Source organism: Acartia tonsa, chromosome 5 (genome assembly GCF_053477335.1).
Source record: "Acartia tonsa isolate MP-2025a chromosome 5, ASM5347733v1, whole genome shotgun sequence".
NCBI lineage: Eukaryota > Metazoa > Arthropoda > Copepoda > Calanoida > Acartiidae > Acartia > Acartia tonsa.
In genome coordinates this window covers 13838670-13860467 of record NC_137264.1, presented here as the reverse complement: position 1 = coordinate 13860467, position 21798 = coordinate 13838670, and the positions used below count along the sequence as shown (strand labels likewise).

The window sequence follows — 21798 nt, the reverse complement described above, 5'->3', positions numbered from 1 at the left end:
TTAAAACATCTGAGCTTTTATTCAATAGGTTTCTGTAATTTTATAATTATTGAGGTGGTGATCTATAGGGGTTGAACAATGGCCGATAAATTTATGTACATCCCCGATGATGATACACAAAATTAACCATATTTTATTAAAATAAGTTGTTTAAAGGTTTGAACTCTCATCTTAATGAATCCACCAATCAAAATTGTTGAGCTAACCAATGAATAAGAAACGTTATTGTAAAACTTTGGGGACTAGTGTAATAATAAACAGCCCATTGTCCCCTCGCTCTCTATAAACCAGCAGAGCCAACGTACCCAACATGTCCTAACCTATATTAAAACATAAATAAATGCATTCCCCCCCCCCATCCCCCCCCCCCCCGGCACATATATTTAAATATTATATAATAAACGAATTATTACACTAGTCCCCAAAGTTTAATAATAACATTTTCTAATGCGTTGGCTTAACAACATGACTCATTAAGTTGAGTGTTCAACTTTCAACTAGTTATTTTAATCTTCAGAAGGGGTAATTTTGTGTTACATCTTTGGGGATGCACAACAATCTATCGGCCATTGTCTTATCCCTTTAGATCCCTGGAAAATATACCTGCTGGTCTTGTGGTGGTTGTAAGCTCTTTCTTGGTTGGTAGATCACCCCCATACGTTAAAAATTGCGTTCCCCCCCCCCCCCCCACCCCCCAAAAAAATGTTGATGTTTTTTTATATTTTGCTATTTTCATATATTCTATAGTTATTACTGTTCGTTTGAAAGGGGGGAGGAGACGTTGGGCTGTATATTACACTGGTCCCCAAAATTTTTAAAACGTTATCTTATTCGTTGTGTCAATACCTTTGGGTACTATATTTCCAAACGTTTCAACCACTAATTTTAATCTGCATTTTATGGATGTTGTCATCCTTGATTATTAAAATTGAATTAGTCATGAATAACAGGATGGTAAAATGAGAACCTTTTCCAGTATTAAATTTAGGGGTCGGAAGCCGCAGCCACCATTAGCCCAGCGGCTTAGAGAAGTCACAAAAACCAGCTGCTTGGCTTTCTCAGCCAACAAATAATTGTCTAAATAAAACTTAAGCCACTCGAAGCCTCAGCCGCATTCTGCAGCAGCCTTAGTCTTAGCCGCGCGGCTGACAATCCCTGTTTAAATCATCAGTTTTTAAATATCAATCTTTTTAATAAAGTAACATGGTGTTTGTTTGTCTTTGTGTGTCTGTTTGTTTATACCGAAAGATCTCGCTAACCACTGAACCGATATGGTTCTTCTTTACATGGTAGGTCCCGGGAAGGTTTATAACTATTTTGGGGTAGGGTATCACCAACCTCCCAAGAAAAATCGACAAAAATAAAAAACAACTCCGCCCTGCAGACTTTTTTGCAATTAGCTAAAAGCATAACTAACACCATCTAGCGGCGAAGAAAATATTTTAGGTAAATCGCTGATTTTAATATAGATTGAAAAGAAACAATTGATTAGAGGCGTAGGTTAGTTTGTTTATATAATATGATACCTACTTTCCTAATGACTAAGGGAGTGGGCAGAAACTAATCAGAACATCCCCACATATGTATGATCATAACATCATAATTAGCCAAACTGACTTTCAAATAAACAAATTCATTAAGAGTAAACAACATTACCATTTAATGCGGAGATTCTTTATATTTTTTATTTTTTTAAATTTATATCACTGTCTGTGTTTTTAACCTATTTTTATCTTAAAATCTTACTTATTTAATGAAATACTTTTCAATTATTTAATTCAATTTGTACTTTTTTATACTGTAGAAAAAACTTTTTTTCCAAAAAAAAGATAAAACATATAAATCCTATGTCACCTTGCGGTAGTTTTTTTAACTAAAATGTTAAGAACATTGAAAACTATTGAATTATTAAATTTTACCCTTTCTAGACGAGAATATAAAATTAATAAACATTTGTTTAAGTTATGTTAATACATTTATGTTTTTAGTAGCGTGTCTTCTCTAAATTGTTATATTATGTTCGCACGGTAGAGATGTAGAGAATATTTGATTTTTTTTTGTGTGGCGGGTAAAATTTTTTTAAGGGGGGGGGGGGTTAATTTGTGTTTGAGGGGGTATTGTTTTTACCCCCTCCCCCCCCCCAAAAAAAAAAATGTTTTACCTGGGGGGTAAATTTGCTTGGGGAGGGGGCTAATTACCCCCCCCTGGAATCTGTTGGGGGGGGGGGGGTAAATACCTCCTTATAATCTGTTGGGAGGGGGGTTTATTACCCCCCCCCCCCCACTAAAAAGATTTATCACAAAACTCGTTTGGGGGGTAATCACCCCTTTACCCCCCCCCCCTTGGACGTCCTTGCCCCCATTGAAAATAATATTTTATCAAGTAAAATCTAAATAAATTTAAAATTGCATTAGAAATTTCTTTTTTACTTAAAAACCGAACCTCACGTATAATGAGAAAAATAAGTATAACAAACACAATATTTTTGTAGATTAAGCAAAACACAAAATTTCACTTTATTCGTTAGTTAAACCTAAATCGTTTTCAAAGCATTAGTCAATTTAATAGCTACACTTATCGCAACGTATTATAGACAGCTATCCGGGATATTAAAATAAAAAATAAAAGATTAAAAACCAGTTTGCCAAAGACCTCGCTAAAAAACTGGTATTGCTATTAAGATTTTTTTATGCGTGGAAAATTGTTTGTAATATTATATTTTACATATTTATTCGGTATGGCTGAGGACCGGTTCTAATCCAGCGGATATTATTAAGTTTCGAATCCATAATGGAAATGAATAACATTTTAAGTAGGGTTGGGTAGAACCTAGTAAAAGTATCTGGCTCTGATTATGACGTAAAAAAATTAGCTAATGAGAGGCCAGTATAAATTTTTCCATTGGTCAATTACACTTTTACCTGGTTCGGTTGGGCCGGTTATCTGGCCAACGTTCGATATCCGGCAAATTACCGGATGTCCGGCATTAGAAATCAGCCGGATATCCGTTATAGAGATAGTTTGATTGATTGATTAGCCTCCAGTGGACAGGTCATCAGATGTTGAATCTCTTGTTGTGCCCGTGTCAAAATTTAAAAACTTCGCGGCCATGATAGGCTGAGTCCAGAGGGATAAAACAGTAAGATTTGTCGGGTTCTGTGGGCATTTAAACAGATGAGATGTGGTGTGCGTGTGAATTCTACATTTAGGACATTTGTCGTCTGTGGTTTCACCTATTCTATGTAGGTAGGAGTTGAGTAGTCTAGAGTATCCAGATCTTAATTGTGAGAGAAGTGATCTGGTAGCTCTGGGAAGGCTGGATTCTTCACTATTAACTTCTGGCGGGTTTCTTTTGAGAACTTTGTTTGGGGGATATTTGGCTATAATATTTTTGACCTCAAATTTTCTTTTTGAACAGGAAGGAGGTTTTTAATTGCTGGTCTGTAGAACTGTATTGAAGGTTTAATTTTTCTTTTTGGAAGAGGTTTAGAAGTCAACTTATTTCCTGGATGGTTGTTGATGTGGTTGGATAAAAGAAACTGGTTTGAGATCATTTTACAGTGATCTCTAATAGGAAGAATCTTAGACTCTCTGTGAAGGTGTTGTTCAGAGGCCATTCTGAGGTTGCCAGTTATAAGTCTCAGAGCCTGATTCTGGAGGGATTGAAGCTTCCCCCAGCTTGTATCTGAGATTATGGGGTTCCAGATGGGTGCGGCATATTCCATTATGCTTCCGCAGATGGTTTTGTAGGTCATGGATAGTGTGTCTTTATCCTGTCCCCAGGTGGATCCAGCAATAGACTTCATCAGGTTGATTTTGGTCTTTGCTTTATCAGCTACTGTTTGAACATGTTTGGCAAAACAGTACATGGTGTCAAATGTTACCCCCAGTAATTTAGGAGTATGTTCATGTGGAACCTGTACTTCTTTCATTTCAACAACTGGTTTAACCTTGAATTCTTTAGTGTCAGTGGTAAACAGTGTCACTGTTGATTTAGTGGGTGAGACTTGGAGTTCCCTTTCTTCTAAGAATTTCATTACAGCTGGGACATAGTTGTTGATGGCATCAGATAATTTATCAATGGGGTTTCCTGTCGCATATATGCTTATGTCGTCAGCATATTGGATAATCTGAACATTCTTAGGAGGTGAGGGGAGGTGCCTTAGATAAAAGTTGAAAAGGATAGGCGATGTCACTGCCCCCTGTGGAACACCTGCCCTTACATTTTGAAAGCTAGATCTTGCATTTCTGAAATTCACCTGTGATTGCCGTCCTTTAAGGTAGCAGCAAAACCAGCGTTTCAGGTTTGAAGGAAGAGATGTTTCGTTCAGATCCTTCAGAAGCTTGTTATGATTGACCATATCAAAAGCTTTGCTTAGGTCAATCTGTAAGAGAACAGTTCTGTCAGGTTTGGCCGACTTTTTCTTGTTGAAGCCATTTGTTACCTGATCATTGAAATCATTTAAAGCAGTGACTGTAGAATGGTCTTTTTTAAAGCCATGCTGGAAGTTTGGAATGTCTAGATTGTTGTTAAGAGTAGGAAGTAGGAGTCTTTCTGGGATTTTTATTGCTGGACAAAGTAAGGAAACTGGTCTGTAGGAGTCGGACAAATCTGCCGGTTTGTTAGGTTTAAGAAGGGGAATAATGACAGATTTCTTCCAAATATCAGGTATTGTGCTGGTGTTTATGGACATGTTGAAAATTGTGGTGAGGAATTTTACACCATTGGGTCCAAGGTGTTTAAGATGTAAATTTGAGATGTTATCAGGGCCAGCAGCTTTGGAAGCTTTAGCAGCTTTGATGGCTTTCCAAGTCTGGTCGGGAGTAAATATCAAGTCATCCTCAACTAGATCATTTTTCTTGATCTGTTTTGATTTGGTCCTGGAGTCTTTGGAGCTTAGATGTCTTACAACAGAAGTGTACTGTTTATTAAAACCATTAGATATGTCATTGGCAGATGAAAGATATTTGCCTTTGAATCTGATGGCTTGGTTGTTGTTTGACAGGCCATTTTTGCCATTTAGGTTTTTAATTAACTTAAATAGCTTGGATGAGCATTTGATTTCAGCAACTTTCTCTCTCCATTTTGTTTTCCTGTGGATATATATTTTGTTCAGGATTTCTCTATTTAAGATGGCAATTTCTGGAGAGTTCGGGTTGTCTGTTCTAATTGAGTCACGAGTTTTTATTTTGTTTGCAGTGGCAGTAGGGATTTCAGGTATTACATCCTTTATTCGGCCTTCTGGTATTGTTCTTTTGGAGGCTTTGTTTATGATGTCTCTGAACTTCTTTTCCGCATGGTGTATGTTGTCTGGAATAGGTTGGTTCTGGAATTTTTCTTCGGTGATGTTGGTAAATTTTTCCCAGTTAGCTTTATTAAAATTTATGAAGTTCCTGAAATCACTTTTTACTGGATCAATGGTGGTGCTGATTTTTATTATTATTTGGAGATGGTCAGATCCCAAACTGGTTTCGGTTCTCCATTCTGCACTAGTTAGCAAGGATAGAGATGCTAAAGAGATGTCAGGTGATGTTGGTAGGCCGTTTGCAGGAAGTCTAGTGGGGGAGTCTTCATTTAAGACCCCATATGTGGAGTTGCCAATTTCATCAGCTATTTCAGCTCCCCTGTTGTCTTGGATTCTTGAGTGCCAGAGTGAATCATGGGCATTGAAATCACCCAAGACAAGGGAGTTGCCAGGTATTAAAAGAGATTGAAAATCTGGTTTGAAACCTGAGGTGCAGCTGGTTACAGGTGGTATGTAGACATTGTTGATGTTGGTATCACCAATTTTAACACCTAGAGTCTCTGTGTGGCCGTCAGATGGTCTATCTGGCAGCTTAGAGAAGATGAGAGACTTGTGGACATAGGTGGCAAGTCCTCCACCTTTGTCAGATGTTCTGTCCTTGCGGACTAAGGTGTAGTTAGGGATATCAGGAGGTGTTGATTTATCCCCAAGTTTAGTTTCTTGCAATACTAAAACTTTGATTTGGTGTTTATTGACGAATTCTATTAGTTCAGCTGTCTTGTTTAATATACCATTGCAGTTCCATTGCATAATAAATAAGTCATAGTAGGGTTTGTTGTCCTGTCTGGGTTGTGATTTATTTTGTTGTTGTTGCTGTGTGTGGGATGTTGATGATGGTGGAGAGGGTGAAGGTTGTTGAAAATGGGGTTGTGTTGAAGGGGGGGTCTGCGTCAGCGTGTTGGGGGGGATGGGGGGGTTAGTGTGAAGGCAGGTACGGCAGGCATAGTTATTATTATGTTCTTTGGTATGTTTAAGCTCGCCACAGTTATTAATTTTACGATGGTGGACCCATTGAAAGCATTTGTTGCATATCACAGCTTTAGAGTTATCACGAATTCTGACAAGGCATACAGAGCATATGTAAATAGGCCCTGGGTTAGGTTCGATGCCAGCCATTAGCAGTAAGATTTTGACCAGTCCAGCCGGCAGTGTCTGGTCAATTAGTAGAAAAATTCACAACTGAATCTGATGTCCTCTGTGAGGAGTAGGCTGAAGGACTTTGCTGATGATCTGATGGTGATGATCTCCAGGTAGTTGCACGTCGTACACGCTCCTTCTTGACAACCTTATAGAGATAGTTTCAATATCCGGTATCCGGCCGGATAATGAAAATGACCGGATATTCGGTCAAACTGGATACCCGGCCCAACCCTAATTTTAAGAAGAAATATGACTAAAATGCTACTGCTAATCTTTGTGTTGGCGTCAACATTGATTTATTCCGAAGGTAAAATTTGAAAGCGAAGCTTCTCTGAAAGTCTCAATGTGTTGTTAGTTTGCATGGTTTGTAATTAATAGAACAGGAGTAGGGAAATTAAAGTTTTGTGGAAATTAGGGTTGGGCCGGATATCCGGTCTTGCCGGTTATCCAGCCGGATATCCGGTCATTTTCAATATCCGGCCGGATACCGGATAATAAAACTATCCAGTTACATGATATCCAGCTGATTTTTGACGCCGGATATTCGGTAATTTGCCGGATATCGAACGTTGGCCAGATATCCGGCCGGAAACGGATATCCGGCATTAGAAATCAGCCGGATATCCGGTATACGGTATCCGGCCAAAAAAGTATCAGGCCCAACCCTAGTGGAAACTTCTGCCTATCATTCATAGTATCTGCCGAAGCAGCTTGTAGTGCCCAATAAAAATACAATACAACTGACCAATGATGGGCCAGTATACATTGTAATTTATGCCCAATACTACTTACTAGCGGCTGCATGGAAGGTGTGGATAGTTTTTTCTCCTGTGGACCTACAAGAAATTTGATGATTTAGAGGTTTTTTTAAATCCTTCGCTACATTTAACATTTCCTCCTCCGAATTTTTATATTAAATTTTTCAGGATTAGTTATTTATCGCATCGTTTTAAAGACAGCTTTCCGCAGATATTAAAGTAAAAAATTATAAGATTAAACCAGTTTTGTTAGAGCTGAGGTGCCGAAGGCCTTGGCTAACTAAAGTGGTATTAATTTAATGATATTTATTTTAAATTTTGTGGAAAATTGTCTGCAATATGTTTTTATTTTATGGATGTCTAAGAACCAGTTCCAATCTAGCGCGGATATCAATCGGTTTAGAAGCCATACTGGAATATCAAATTTATGACGGAGTTACGGAAAGTGTCATGTATGATGTCGTAAGTTGGAAAGTAAACCCCTAAAAAAGAGATGGATAAAAGATGTATTTTTATGACGTCACAAGTGACACTTTCCAGCGCTTCGGAGTGTCATAATATGTGCAGGTATGATCTACCGGAACGAGATGACCGGAGAGCGGGGGGTGTGCAAGAACGAGGGGCAGGCCTGCTCTAGGAATGGGGACAGGTAGCTCTATGTTCCACAGGGATCTAAAGGGATAAGACAATGGCTCATAAATTGATGTACATCTCTAATGAGAATACACAAAATTACCAATTCTGTAAATTACAATTAGTGGTTGAAACGTTTGGACACTCAACAAAATGAACCAACCAATGAAAATTTTAATAGTCCCCAATGTTATAAGCCCCTCGCAACTAACCAAACTAACTTTGATATTATAATTTAACATTCTAATATCTGCGGATAACTGTCTATAATACAATGCAATAAATAACTAATCTTCATTTTTAATTTTTAAGCTTTGAAGTATGTTGCTATAGAACAACTTGTAGGTAAGACAATTGTGAAAAGCTTTTCTATATTTAGGTCAGTCCGTCCGTAGCATAATTTAGGCATTTTAGAATTATCCTATCGTCTTCAAACTTTGCATAATGGTTCCTGTAACAGTTAGATACGTTTTGTAAAGCAAATCAACTCAAAGGCCGTTTTTAAAATACAATTTCGCAACAATTTTTGTATGATTTCATGATCCGATAAATTGTTGTACATTCCCCATTGAAAATTTATAAAATCACTTCTGTAGTTTACAATTAGCTAAAGAATAAGAAAACGTTACTATAAGACTTTAGGGACTAGTGCAATTAACAGCCCACTATTCCCGTCCTCCCTGCTAATTTTTAATTGTCCTTGTTTTTAGTTGTAACATATGGGGAACGCATTGCAGGTATATCTTTTTAAAAGCGAAGCTTTTCTATAATTAGGGTCGGTCCGTCCGTACGTCCGTAACGGATAGCTTTTCCCGTTAATTTAGGCATGTTAGAATTATAATATCGATTTCAAATTTTGCATGGGGATTCCTTTAGTAGATAGGTACGATTTAGAAAGCGTAGCAATTCTATAATCATTACCAAAATATCCGTACGTCCATTTTAAACATGTTGATTTTTTTACTTTTTTAACAACAAATTTTTATGTGATCAAATCATCGGATTGATCTGATTTTTGGTATATTGATTTCTGGGACAACAAAGTAAAATGTAATAAGCGAAGCAACTCTATAATCAAGTCCTAAAAATGTAAGTATGTCCATAAAAATTATTCTATATCAAGCAGTTTTACAACAAATTTACTTACAATTTTGCTTTGACTCTTATAAATTTATATTATGATAATTATTAAGTTCTAACACTATACAAGTGTTAATGTCCGTTTGTCCTACCTTTTAAGTGCTTCGCTTTTATGGATGTTGTCATCCTTGTTATTATTAAAAGCTACTTTAGTTTATAGCTCACTTTGTCCATCCGTTCTTCACTCCGTAACGCAATGGGGAAAATTACATTTACTCAGCTGCTATTAAAGCTAGACCTCTGATTTTTTTCTCAACATTTCCATCATTATGGCCGATAAATTGATGTACATTCCCAATGATGATTATCTCTTCTGTAGATTACAATTTGTGTTTGAAACGTTAGGACACTCAACTTAATGATTCAACCAATCAAAGTAATAAAAATTCCCCAAAGTTGTTAGGCCAACGAATAAGAAAACGTTATTATAAACTTTGGGGACTATTGTAATAAACAGCCCAATGTCCAATCCCTTCCTAAAAATATGATTATGCTACTTAATATGGATGTTTCTTAAAGCCGCCAAATTTTACATCAGCCGTCCTTATCTGTTTTTTTTAATCCGCAGCTAAGCCGCTCTGAAATTAAGCAGATGTCTGCCGAGACAGTGTTAAATGCCAGAGAAAGAGGACAATGGGCTGTTTATTAGACTAGTCTCCAAAGTTTTATAATAACGTTTTCTTATTTGTTGGCTTAACAACTTTGGAGACTTTTATAGATTTTTGATTGGCTGGCTCATCTAATTGAGTGTCCAAACGTTTAAACCAATAATTGTAATCTATAGAAATAATTTTGTATATCCACATTGGGTATGTACATCAATTTATCGGCCATTGTCTTATCCCTGTTTTAATAATTATAATTTTAGATGCGTGGCTTTAGGTGTGTTTCCAAGATGGGGCTGATCTTCAAGCTTAAAAGTTACTTATCGCATCGTAATATAGACACATTTCCGCGGATACTAAAATGAAAATTTACAGGAATAATTCCAGTTTAGCTGGCCGGGTATTGATTATAGGATTTTTATTTTATTATTCCTGGAAAGCTGTCTAAAATTAGATACGATACATGGTTTTTCAGTATGGCTCTGAACCGGTTCTTGTCCATTGGATAATAATCGGTATCTAAGCCATACTGGAAATCGTATTATATCATTTAAAATTGCTTATTTTTGTGCTTTTTATTATACCATAACATGAATATTATCAATTAATGATTTTATTTTTTCGTGGCTTTGCAAAATTAAAAAGCCTTATAATAAAGTAAAAGGATGTTTGTTTGCCTGTACCAAAGGATCTCGCTTACTGCTAAACGGATATGTTTCCTTACAGGGTAGCTTCTCATAGGTTCTGGTACAGTTTTTAACTATATTGGGGAAGGGTACCACCACCCTCCTAAAAGAAATCACCCTTAGAACAAAATCTCCCCCCCCCCCAAAGATTTTTTATTTACTTTTTTAAAAATCTTTTCTTTAAATGTCTTGTTTGTCTGTACCAAAGAATCTCGCTAACTGATATTATTCTCCTTACAGTGTAGCTTCTCATAGGTCCTGGGAAGATTTATAGCTATTTTGAGAGAGGGTACCACCAACCTCCAAGGAGAAATAAAAAAAAACTACCATTCTACGTGCACCTAGGAGCCTCTTGGGGCGTAGAGAGAGAGAGGAGAGAGAGAGAGAGAGAGAGAGAGAGAGAGAGAGAGAGAGAGAGCATGGGAGAGAGAGAGAGAGAGAATGCAAAATGTGGTATGGGATATGTTAGAGGTTTGGGGGGGGGAGGGGGGTTTTAAGGGATAAGACATATATGAAAATGGATATAAAATATAAGTGGATACAGGAAAAATTATTGTCAATTTAGGTTACCAACATAGAACTTATTTATTGCTCACTTCGTTCATCTAATATAATGGGAGGGAATAGTTGTTATTTTAGCAAGCTTCAATTTTCACTGTATTAGAGTAAATGATAATCTGGTGTAAGCTCCATGTAGTAATAAATCCAATGGGAGCATACATATCCTATTTCAGGGAAAAGACATATAATTTGATGAACATACCCAATGATGATAATCTAAGTAACCCTTTTGTATATTTGATAATAATTGGATAAAAAATGTTTGAGTTAATAATAAAAGAATACAATATATTTCATACAAAAAACGTAGGAGAAAATTTGTAAGGCCTTAAAAACTTACATTTCAATGTCCCCTTATCTCTGGTAGAGGGTAATAATAGTTGTTTCTTTCATCGTATTATAAACAGCGTTCCGCGGATATAGAATGTACAATTATAAGATTAAAACCAGTTTTTTTTAGCCCCGAGGTGCCGAAAAAGTTCAATATATTTAATAGTTTAATTATACGAACAGACTTATTGGTGACAAATAAAGATTTGCTACACTTTAAAATTTGTACCTAACTGTTAAAGTAATCATCATGCTGAGTTTGAAATCAAAAAGACATTTTTAACATGCATTAACTTACGATAAGATCTACCTAGACGTGCGGACGGACGAACCGAACCTAAACATTGAAAAGCTTGGCTTAAAAAAATTTGATGTTTTTTTAATTATTTATATTATTGTACATAAGTAATTACATTCACATATTTTGTATACTTCATAATCATAACTTTACATAAAATCATAAAACATTCTAAAAATAAAACAATTTCATAAAAGATTAAAACCTACAATAACGTAAGGACTGAAAACTTAAAATTAATCATCTACAAGCTATTTTTTTAAATTTTGTATAAAAAAAACATTTTAGGATTTCCAGTATGGCTTTGAAACTGATAAACATCCGCTGGATTAGAACCGGTTATCAACCATATTTAAAAAATCATGTATAGCATCGTAGTAAAGACAATTTTCCACGAATATTAAAATAATAATCATAAAATTAATACCTTGGCCCCACGGAGCTAACAAAACTGGTTTTAATCTAATCATTTTTCAATTTAAAATCCGCGGGAAACTGTCTATAATACGATGCGATAATAGTTATTATCGAATTCAACAATAAGAATCAATGATTTTATGCCAAAAAAATAAAATCGATTAATATAATAAAATTGAAGCGTTCAAGTGTCTTTTTGTTATTTTTAATAGAAAATAAAATGGTAAAATATAAGTTTAAGTTGGATTCCAATCCTTTTAGAGATTTACTATTCCTGTTTCTTCCTTTGTAAGTTTTTTATTCTAGTTGATTCTTCAGTGCAACCTATACATTATAAATAGTTATTCACACGTTCCATAGTAATTTGGCACAATCTTTAGCAACCCAGTAATCTTTATTAAGGGATGGTCAATGGACGAAGAAAGGAGAGGTGGGTTGCGCTAAAAATCCGTAAAGGTGTGAGTTTTAAGGCTTAAAAATAGTAGAAGAACGATAATATTCAATAAATATGTGTATTTCTTAACTATAGACAACAACATTTTTTTTTAAAGTTAACATAAATTTTTATCGTTCTACTACTGTTTTTAACTTAAAACTCACAACCTTTACGGATTTTTAGCGCAACATACTCCTCCCTTTATATACTTCCCCAATTATAAATAAAATTAGCCCTTCTAAAGAGTAAAATCATGTGTTGAAACGTTAGGACACCAGTTCTTAGGAACCAACCAATCAAAATTAAATGAAAATAACCCAAGGTTTTGAACCGAATGGTTAAAGTGCATGTTTATGAAACTTTGGGGACTAGTTAAATAAACAGCCCAGTACCCCCTCCCTCCCTGGACAAACATGGACAAAGGGGTAGTTTCACGAAATGCATTTAAACTTAATTTAGTGAACCGCATATTTTTTGCTAGTTAATGGGTTAAACTATATTTAAAAGGCATATATTTGAAAGAATTTTAATTTATCTACCACGTACTTTTGAAAATATCAAGACTTGAAAATCGTCTTTTTGTGATATATGCAATTTAAAAAGACGATTTTCAAGTCTTGATATTATTAAAACTACGTGGTAGAAAATTGAAATTCTTTCAAATATATGCCATATAAATGTAGTTTAACCAATTAACCAGGAAAAAATATGCGGTTCACTAAATTAGGTTCAAATGCCTTTCGTGAAACTACCCCTTAGTCCATGTTTGTCTGTCTCAAAGATTGTCTATATGACAAAAGTATTTCTAACTGTCTGTCAAATTCTGATTATCTATCTTTCTTTATTTGTCTGTCTGTGTGTAAAATATGTATAAATGTGGCAAATGTCTGTCTAGTTCTGCTGAACGTTATAGTCTGTATGATCTATCTGTACAATGTGCATCTATCTTTCATGTGTCTGTCTATGTTCAAAAGGCTGTCTCTTTGTCATAAAAATGTAAATTTGTTTGACCATAAAAGCCTGTCTAACTATCGAATCTATTTGTAAAATGTACATATGTCTTTCAAATGTCTGTCTATCTATCAAAAGACTGTAAATCTGATATATTCTGTTTAACTGTAAAAGTCTGTCTAACTGTCTATCTCTCTGTAAAATGTATGTCCCTGTCTGTTTGTTTATCAAGTCTGTCAGTCAGTCAATCAATCTGTCAGTCTATATGGCCAATTGTCAGTCTGCCTGTCAAGTCTGTAAATCAGTCTGTCCGTATGTCTGTGTACCTGTAACTGTTCAAGCTCCTCATCGCTATAATAGCTTTCAGTCTCTGTATACCTGTCATTATGCCAGTCTGTCAACCTGTCAACATGTTTACCTGTAACTGTTCAAGCTCCTCATCACTGTCATGGCTGTCCGCATCATCATCCTACAAATCAAGCTGTTTTAGAGATCTTAAGCAACATAAATAGATAAATCCTTATATATAAGAAAGAGGATCTCTGTCTGTACCGAAGGATCTCGCTAACCCCTGAACCAATATGGTTCTCCTTTACAGTGTATCTTCTCATGTTTCCTGGAAAGGTTTATATCTATTTTTTTTTGGGGGGGGGGGATGGGTGTTCCACCACCCTCCCAAAAGAAATCGAAAAAAATTTAAAAATATATAAAAGCCGACTTGCGGATATTTTTGGGTAAACAGTTGATATTACAGTAGATTAATAAGAAAACATTTTACTTGCAACTCGAGGGGCGTGGCCGCTAGTAAGCTATAAAGTAGCTGTGCTACTTAAAATACTTACATTGAGAGAAGAGATGGGGGAGTGGGCCCTAGTGGAGGTGGGTGATGGTGGCTCAGAAATGGGTCTGGGATAGTTCAATCTACCAGCGCCAGATGGCGGCGCCTCATCACAGCTCACGTCACTGAACACCTTCTGTAGGGCCAACATACGCGCCTAAAAGTAGTAAGCATTTTTTGTCTGTTGCGAAGGATCTCACTAACCGCTGAAATGATTGGGTTCTCTTTTTTTAACATACGCCCCTAGAATAGTTTGAATATATTTTTTATATAAAAATCCCAGCATTAACTAGGGAGCGAGAAGACATTGAACATGACATGCTCTCCTATTTGTTGGCTTAGAATCTTTGGGAACTTTTATAAAATGGCTCACGTCTGTAAACACCTTCTGCAGAGCCAACATACGCGTCTACAACAATTTTAATGTAAAACAGTTATTTATCGCATGGTATTATAGACAGCTTTCCGTGGGTATTATAATTTTAATTATAAGATTTAAACAAGTTTTGTTAGCTCCGAGAGGCCGAAAGCCCGGACTAACAAAACTTGGGCGTTATCCTTCTAGAATTTTTTTTCAATTTTGAAAATTTTGATACGTTTGAAACATTTGGACACTTAACGAATCTACCAATCAAAATTTATTAAAAGTCCCCAAAGTTGTTAATCAAATGAATAACAAAACATTATTAAAACTTTGGGGACTAGGTAGTGTAAATACCTGTCTGTAGTAGATGCCAAGATTTTTCCAGTCCAAGAGGTCGGACAAACGTTCTGTTCTGTTTCTCTGGATAATTCTCTGACGTCTAAATAAAGTTTATTTATCAAATCGTATTATAGACAGCTATCCATGGATATCAAAATAAAAAATTATACAATCAAAACCAGTTTTATTACCCCCAAAAGGGCTTTAGGCCCGATCTAACAAAACTGGTTATAATTTTATGATCTTTATTTTATTAATCGTGGAAAATTGCATGTAATACGATGATATACATGATATTTCAGTATTGCTGAGAACCGGTTCTAAATCAGGGAATATTAATCAGTTTCTAAGCCATACTGGAAAAGTTTTGTCATGGATGGATAATATAAGATAATTCAGTCTTCCTTAAAAATAACCTTACAAACATAACTGTCCTTTTTAATAAAAGTTTTTACCTGTTTAATCTTGTGAAATCATGCATCATCCTGGCAAGCTGTTGAACTGATTCCTCCAAGCCAATGTTTCTCCTAAAAATTAGACCTTTAAGATAAAAGCTAGTTGAAATGGAGGCTTTCGTATTTTCATTGGGCTTGAGGTTTATTGCAATCGTCGTAGATGAACATTAAGAGTAAAGACGTCAACGCTTTTTTTTGGTGGGGGGGGGGGGGGGGAAGACGTAAAAATCTGGATAGGGATATAATTCACATTGGGGAGTGATGATAAATCGCCATTTTATTTATTACCCACCACACCTATCAAAACAAAATTTTAGGAAGGGGGGGGGGGGTTAATTACTTGTCAACTACGTAGATACCATAAGACTGTGGGTCTGTCACATGTTTCTCCATGGGGGGGGGGGGGATTACCTGTCTTCAACGTAGATACCATATATGACTGTGGGTCTGTCATATGTTCCTCCATGAGGGGGGGGGGAGTTATTACTTGTCTACAACGTAGATACCATAGGAAGGTGGGTCTGTCATATGTTCCTCCATGAGGGGGGGGGGGGAGTTATTACTTGTCTACAACGTAGATACCATAAGACTGTGGGTCTGTCACGTGTTCCTCCATGGAGGGGGGGGGGTTGATATTACCTGTCTACAACGTAGATACCATAGGACTGTGGGTCTGTCACGTGTTCCTCCATGAGGGGGGGTTGTTACCTGTATACAACGTAGATGCCATAAGACTGTGGGTCTGTCACGTGTTCCTCCATGGGGGGGGGGGGGGGTTAGGGAGTTAATTACCTGTCTACAACGTAGATACCATAGGACTGTGGGTCTATCACGTGTTCCTCCATGAGGGGGGGGGAGTTATTACCTGTCTACAACGTAGATACCATAGGACTGAGGGTCTGTAACGTGTTCCTCCATGAAACAGCCGAAGCCGGACAGGTTGGTGGTGATGCTTGGAATACCTAAACAAAACAATAATGACAAACCTTCTGTAGATTACAGATAAAGGTTGAAACTTTTAACCACTCAACTTTAAGAACTAACCAATCAAAATCAAATTTAAGTCCTAAAAGTTGTTAAGCCAAAGAATAAGAAAACGTTATCATAAAACTTTGGGGACTATAGGCACAAAAAATTTACTTTGTATCTTACAAAAGAGGAGTATGCACGAACGATAACAAGTGATTCTAAGCACCTTCCATCAGTGATTCTAAATGTTTTTTTTTTATGAATAATAATATACTAGGGTAATGTTTAATATAGTTATATCAATTTTTAAAAAATAAGTTTCACTATGGTTTTATATAAAAAAAAAAAACTTTGAAATGTTAGGTAGGTTAGCATTTTTTGGCTATATATCATCAAATGTTTAGTTGAGTTCAAACTTCTGTGACACAAAAGAAACTTTTTTAATGAAAAATGTTAATTTAGAAAAAGGAATTTGTATTTTACAGCATTTGATTATGTTTTGGCGTGTTATTTTTTTCAACCTTTGAACTCAACAAAATATTTGTTGATATTTCATCAAAAAATGCTAAACGTTTCAAAATTTTATCCATAAAAAAACATTGTGAAACCTAATTTTTTAAAATTGAAATAACTATCAAACATAATCCTAGTATATTCTCAAAAAAAAGTATCATTGCTGGAAGGTGCTTAGAATCACTTGCTCTCGTTCGTGCATAGTCCCCTTTGAATTTTTGTAGAAAACTTCAAATTTTTACAACAAGCAGAAATACAGAAATAAAGTAATATACAGTGTTTTTAACGCTAGGCTTTACAGAAAAAAAACTTTGGTATGCCCAAAACCTACCCATAATAGTACACTCCGCAGGGGTATAGCCCCAAGGTTCATAGTAGGAGGGAAACACGCCCAAATGGCAACCTCGTACAAATTCCTAAAAAAATAATAATAGAATAGGTAGAATGTTTTTATAACATCTGATGGAAATTTATCCAAAAAAAGGTTTGGTTTGCTTTAGAATCTTTTTTTTTTTAAACGGCGAAACAAAGGGAGGAGTAGGTTGCGCTAAAATTCTGTAAAGGTTGTGAGTTTTAAGTTAAAAACAGTAGTAGAACGATAAAAATTTATGCTAACTTTAATTGTCTATAGTCTTTTCAATAAGAAATACACATATTTGGTGAATATTATCGTTCAACTACTAATTTTAAGCCTTAAAACTCGCAACTTTACGGATTTTAAGCGCAACCTACTTCTCCCTTTAATAGGTAATCGGCGGCAGATCATGAAAGTTTATAATTTTTAATTATAATAATAATCTATGCACTTATAAGTGATCTAAAGTTTAAATTTCATTTACTAAATATGTAACATGAATACTTAAATATCTTACAGTATTACATATTATAGTACATTGTTCTTTTTATTCATGAAAAATGGGATTAGTACGATTCTACGAATTAAACCGCCTGCAGTGCCCTTTCCAACCTTTCCCTAACCTAACCTAAGGGTAAAAAGTAAGATTTCTCTCTCAAAAAGTAGCAAAAGGAAGTGTAATCGCCATTTTGATACTATGTAGCGAAGCAACCCTTTAATTGACTTTATGTGTCCGTCATGTTTCTTAATCAGCTCTGTACCTGGTAGTCTAGACCAAACTGTTCAATATTTCAACAACATTTTATTCTTAGTAGCGATGCTACTCTTTAACTAACAATGTATGTTCGTCATTCTTTTATAAAATTGTGTACCTGGTAGTCTAGACCAAACAGGGGGTTGGTACTGTTCAAGAATTCTGGATGGAAAACAACCTTTACACGATCATAACTAAAAGTAAGATAAATTCATTTCTCAAGTAACAAGGATGACAACATCCATAAAAAAACGTAGCTCTGAAACGGTAAGACAAACGAACATTAATACTTGTAGAGTGTCAGAACTGAATAATCAGAATATAAATTTTTAATATTCGAAACAAAATTGTAAGTAAATTAGTTCAAAAACTGCATAAATACAGGATAATATTTAAGGACATACTTACATTCTCAGGACTTGATTATAGAGATGCTTCCCTAATAACATTATATTTTATTGTCTTAGGAATCAGCAGTCTAAAAATCAGATTAATCGTATCATTAAAATTTGTTGTTCAAAAAAGTTAAAAATCAACATGTTAAAAATGGACGGACATTCTGGTAACGATTATTGAGTTGCAACGCTTTCAAAATCTATCTAACTATTACAGGAATCACCATGCAAAGTTTGAAATCGATAGGACAATTCTAACATGTCTAAATTAATGAAAAAGCTATCCATTCCGGACGAACAGGCCCTAATTATTGAAAAGCTTCGCTTATAAAAATATGAAAGATATGAAAATTACGTCTTATTACAGTATGTAAAAGCTTAAAATACATAAATGCACTTTATGTTAGTTTTATAATAATTTATAATCCTACTACGACTAGCTCAAATACCTCAATTCATATTAAATAAAATTACCACTTATGTAGTTAAGATTTAATGCAAGTCCCCAAAGACAAATTAATCAGAAACCCTTTTCTTTTATAAATCCCTCAAAACTTACAAAATAAAATAATCTATAAATAAGTATTCGCAATAATAATCACGCAACCTACGAATCTTATATGTTTGTTTTAACTTGGTTGGAAGGTCCCGGGTTCGAATCCCGGCATGTAACATTTTTTAATATAAATTTTTTGTTAGAATCAATGTTAATACACTCTTAATTCAGTATTTTAGAAAAGCTTCATTTATATCTCACGATAGTTTGAAGCTATTCTATTTCTAGATTTAAGTCTTTCTTTGGTTTTAGGCTATTTTGCTGCCTATCCCTACAAATTCAAATTAAGATCCTATAGATGCTATGGGTGCAACCGCTAAGTACATTAAATAAAAAAATACCCTTAATCTTTGTCTGCCATTGTCCTATTGCTACCTGTTATTGAAGAGCTGGCAACGTCTGAATGCATTCAGCACGGGATCCTTCCACTCGTCGCAGACATTGTGTGTCGTGATAGGGGGCAGCGGGGAGGACTGAGCCGCAAAAATGCTTCGCTTCAACTTGGTCAGATCATCCCTGAATTTATATGAATTAGTAAACTTCCCTAAAAAGAACAGTAAATTAGTATATAGGAAGTTATTATACAGCAAACTAGAATGGCAAAAGTATCGGTCAGCCACCTCGGGTGGGACCTGTTTTATGGAAGCGATGGAAGTCAAAGTCTCAAGCGTGAATTGCGAGAATTTTTACTGGTTTGTGTGACAGTGGGCAGCGTGCGAACAGCACAGTGGCAACGCTAGGGCCCGGATATCAAGCTAGGAAGGGAGGAGAACAGACTGATCTGATCAGCCGACCAACTGCCGCCGCCCGAAAGCAACGGCAAGGGGTCAGCGATCCAAGTTCAGTTGCGCTCAACAGCACTGCGCTTCCGTAAGAGTAGGGAACTGTTAGGGTATTTCATCTAATCAACCCGAATTAACTCTCATTGACCACTGGCAAAACTCGTCATAAAAGTTTACTTTTTCAACTTTTTAAAACACTAAAAACATAGTGCCATTTAACTTTTCATTGTCCATAAAATGGAAGAAAAAAAATTGGAAATAAATGCGCGTTTTTAGCATAATATTGAGAAAACTGTTTACTTTTAGTCGCTTGAAGGTTGCGTGATAATATTTTTTGTATATACTAACTACGCACAACAGAGAGAAAGCGGGAAAAATTCAATACACACAACTTAGACACACACACACAAACAACTTAGACACACACACACAAATGTATAAAGTTACGTCATTTATTTTTAATCACACACATGAAAAGAAAGATGTTAATTTTTTATTACAAAACCCGAAGTAAATTTTTTTGTTTTTTTATGATCCGTTTCTGTGATTAAATAAATCTCTCAGATATTTGGAATATAGATTCCTAGCACGAAAAGGCACAATGTTATAAGTGAAGCATACCTATATTCAAGTCTTAAAAGCAGTATTGCGGAGCCGGAGCTGGAGCCGTAATTTTCGTTAAAAAAACGGCACCGGCTCCGGACTAGATAAATAAAGAGCAGCCATCATCACAGACGGCCCCGCGGAGCCGGAGCCGCACCAAAATTTAAGGCTCCGCAACGCTGCTTAAAAGCACTATATAATTGCTTGGATTTGGACTTTTTTCCCTCAGACATTGTTCATACAATCTCTTCCCCCTCACACACACACACACACACTCACACACGCAGAAAGTTACCTAATTTTGCTTGAATCTGGAATTTCACCCCTGAGACATTGTTCTTATAATCTCTTCTCACACAAACACACATACACACATACACACACACACACACACACACACACACACACACACACATACACATACTCACACACACACACAGAAAATTACCTAGTCAGAATGTCGCTTGGATCTGGAATTTTACCCCTGAGACATTGTTCATACAATCTCTTTATAAACACACAAACACACACACACACACACACACACACACACACACACACACCCACACCCACACACACATATACACACACAGAAAGTTACCTAGTCAGAAATTCGCTTGGGTCTGGAATTTCACCCCTGAGACATTGTTCATACAATCTCTTCCACCACACACACAAACACACACACAGACATACACACACACACACACACACAGAAAGTTATCTAGTCAGAATTTCGCTTGGGTCTGGAATTTTTACCCTGAGACATTGTTCACACAACACACACCCACACACACACACACACACACACACACACACACACACACAGAAAGTTACCTAGTCAGAATGTCGCTTGGGTCTGGAATTTCACCCCTGAGACATTATTCTTATAATCTCTTTATACACACACAAACATACACACACACATACACATACACATACACACACACACACACAGAAAGTTACCTAGTCAGAATGTCGCTTGGGTCTGGAATTTTTCCCCTGAGACATTGTTCCTACAATCTCTTTATACACACACAAACACACACACACGCACACACACACACACACACACACAGAAAGTTACCTAGTCAGAATGTCGCTTGGGTCTGGAATTTTTCCCCTGAGAAATTGTTCCTACAATCTCTTTATACACACACAAACACACACACACACACACGCCCACACACACACACACACACACACACAGAAAGTTACCTAGTCAGAATGTCGCTTGGGTCTGGAATTTTTCCCCTGAGACATTGTTCCTACAATCTCTATACACTCACAAACAAACACACACATACACACACACACACACACACACACACACACACACACAGAAAGTTACCTATTCAGAATTTCGCCTGGATCTGGAATTTTACCCCTGAGACATTGTTCATTAGGGTGGGTCGATTTTGGACATTTTTTTCTGAGGCCAAAGCGGGGATCTGCACTCAATTTATATAGATATAATACACCTCTGGATGATTTAAAATTTATCCTAAGTCTTAAAACCGCTGACGACCAGACATTCAATTGTATAGCTATTTGTAAATGGGAGTCAAAAATTTATTGAATCAGAACTATGGCTTCATGGTGCTCCCTGGAAAG

The 21798-nt window shown here is 36.0% G+C and overlaps 2 protein-coding genes across 3 annotated transcripts in view; one reads left to right on the top strand and one right to left on the bottom strand.

The window, feature by feature from the left end:
- The first annotated feature begins 6606 nt into the window (after window positions 1-6606).
- Window positions 6607-10190, top strand: LOC145318796 (xibalbin-1-like). The gene is made up of 5 exons (XM_080160382.1): window positions 6607-6753; window positions 7772-7853; window positions 8150-8182; window positions 8548-8574; window positions 9846-10190. The coding sequence occupies exons 1-5, from the start codon at window positions 6696-6698 to the stop codon at window positions 9880-9882; spliced, it is 237 nt and encodes a 78-aa protein (XP_080016508.1). The 5' UTR covers window positions 6607-6695; the 3' UTR covers window positions 9883-10190.
- A 1877-nt stretch (window positions 10191-12067) lies between these two features.
- Glys (glycogen [starch] synthase) overlaps window positions 12068-21798 on the bottom strand; it is a 29463-nt gene continuing 19732 nt past the window's right edge. For both annotated transcript variants that reach the window (XM_080160462.1, XM_080160463.1), the window contains 9 exons: window positions 19175-19315; window positions 17967-18042; window positions 17071-17155; window positions 16123-16219; window positions 15258-15329; window positions 14818-14902; window positions 14104-14256; window positions 13680-13730; window positions 12068-12198 (listed from right to left, as the gene is read on the bottom strand). In XM_080160462.1, the coding sequence (XP_080016588.1) occupies window positions 12172-12198; window positions 13680-13730; window positions 14104-14256; window positions 14818-14902; window positions 15258-15329; window positions 16123-16219; window positions 17071-17155; window positions 17967-18042; window positions 19175-19315 (787 nt within the window). In that variant the 3' untranslated portion in view covers window positions 12068-12171. The remainder of the gene's footprint in view (window positions 12199-13679; window positions 13731-14103; window positions 14257-14817; window positions 14903-15257; window positions 15330-16122; window positions 16220-17070; window positions 17156-17966; window positions 18043-19174; window positions 19316-21798) is intronic.

Bases quoted from the DNA above. Each gene is read 5' to 3' on its own strand.
- LOC145318796 (XM_080160382.1), top strand. From the start codon at position 6,696: ATGACTAAAATGCTACTGCTAATCTTTGTGTTGGCGTCAACATTGATT. The intron at 7,854-8,149 runs GTAGCTCTATGT...TTAATTTTTAAG, and splicing joins TGCTCTAGGAATGGGGACAG to CTTTGAAGTATGTTGCTATA. The intron at 8,183-8,547 runs GTAAGACAATTG...CCTTGTTTTTAG, and splicing joins TGCTATAGAACAACTTGTAG to TTGTAACATATGGGGAACGC.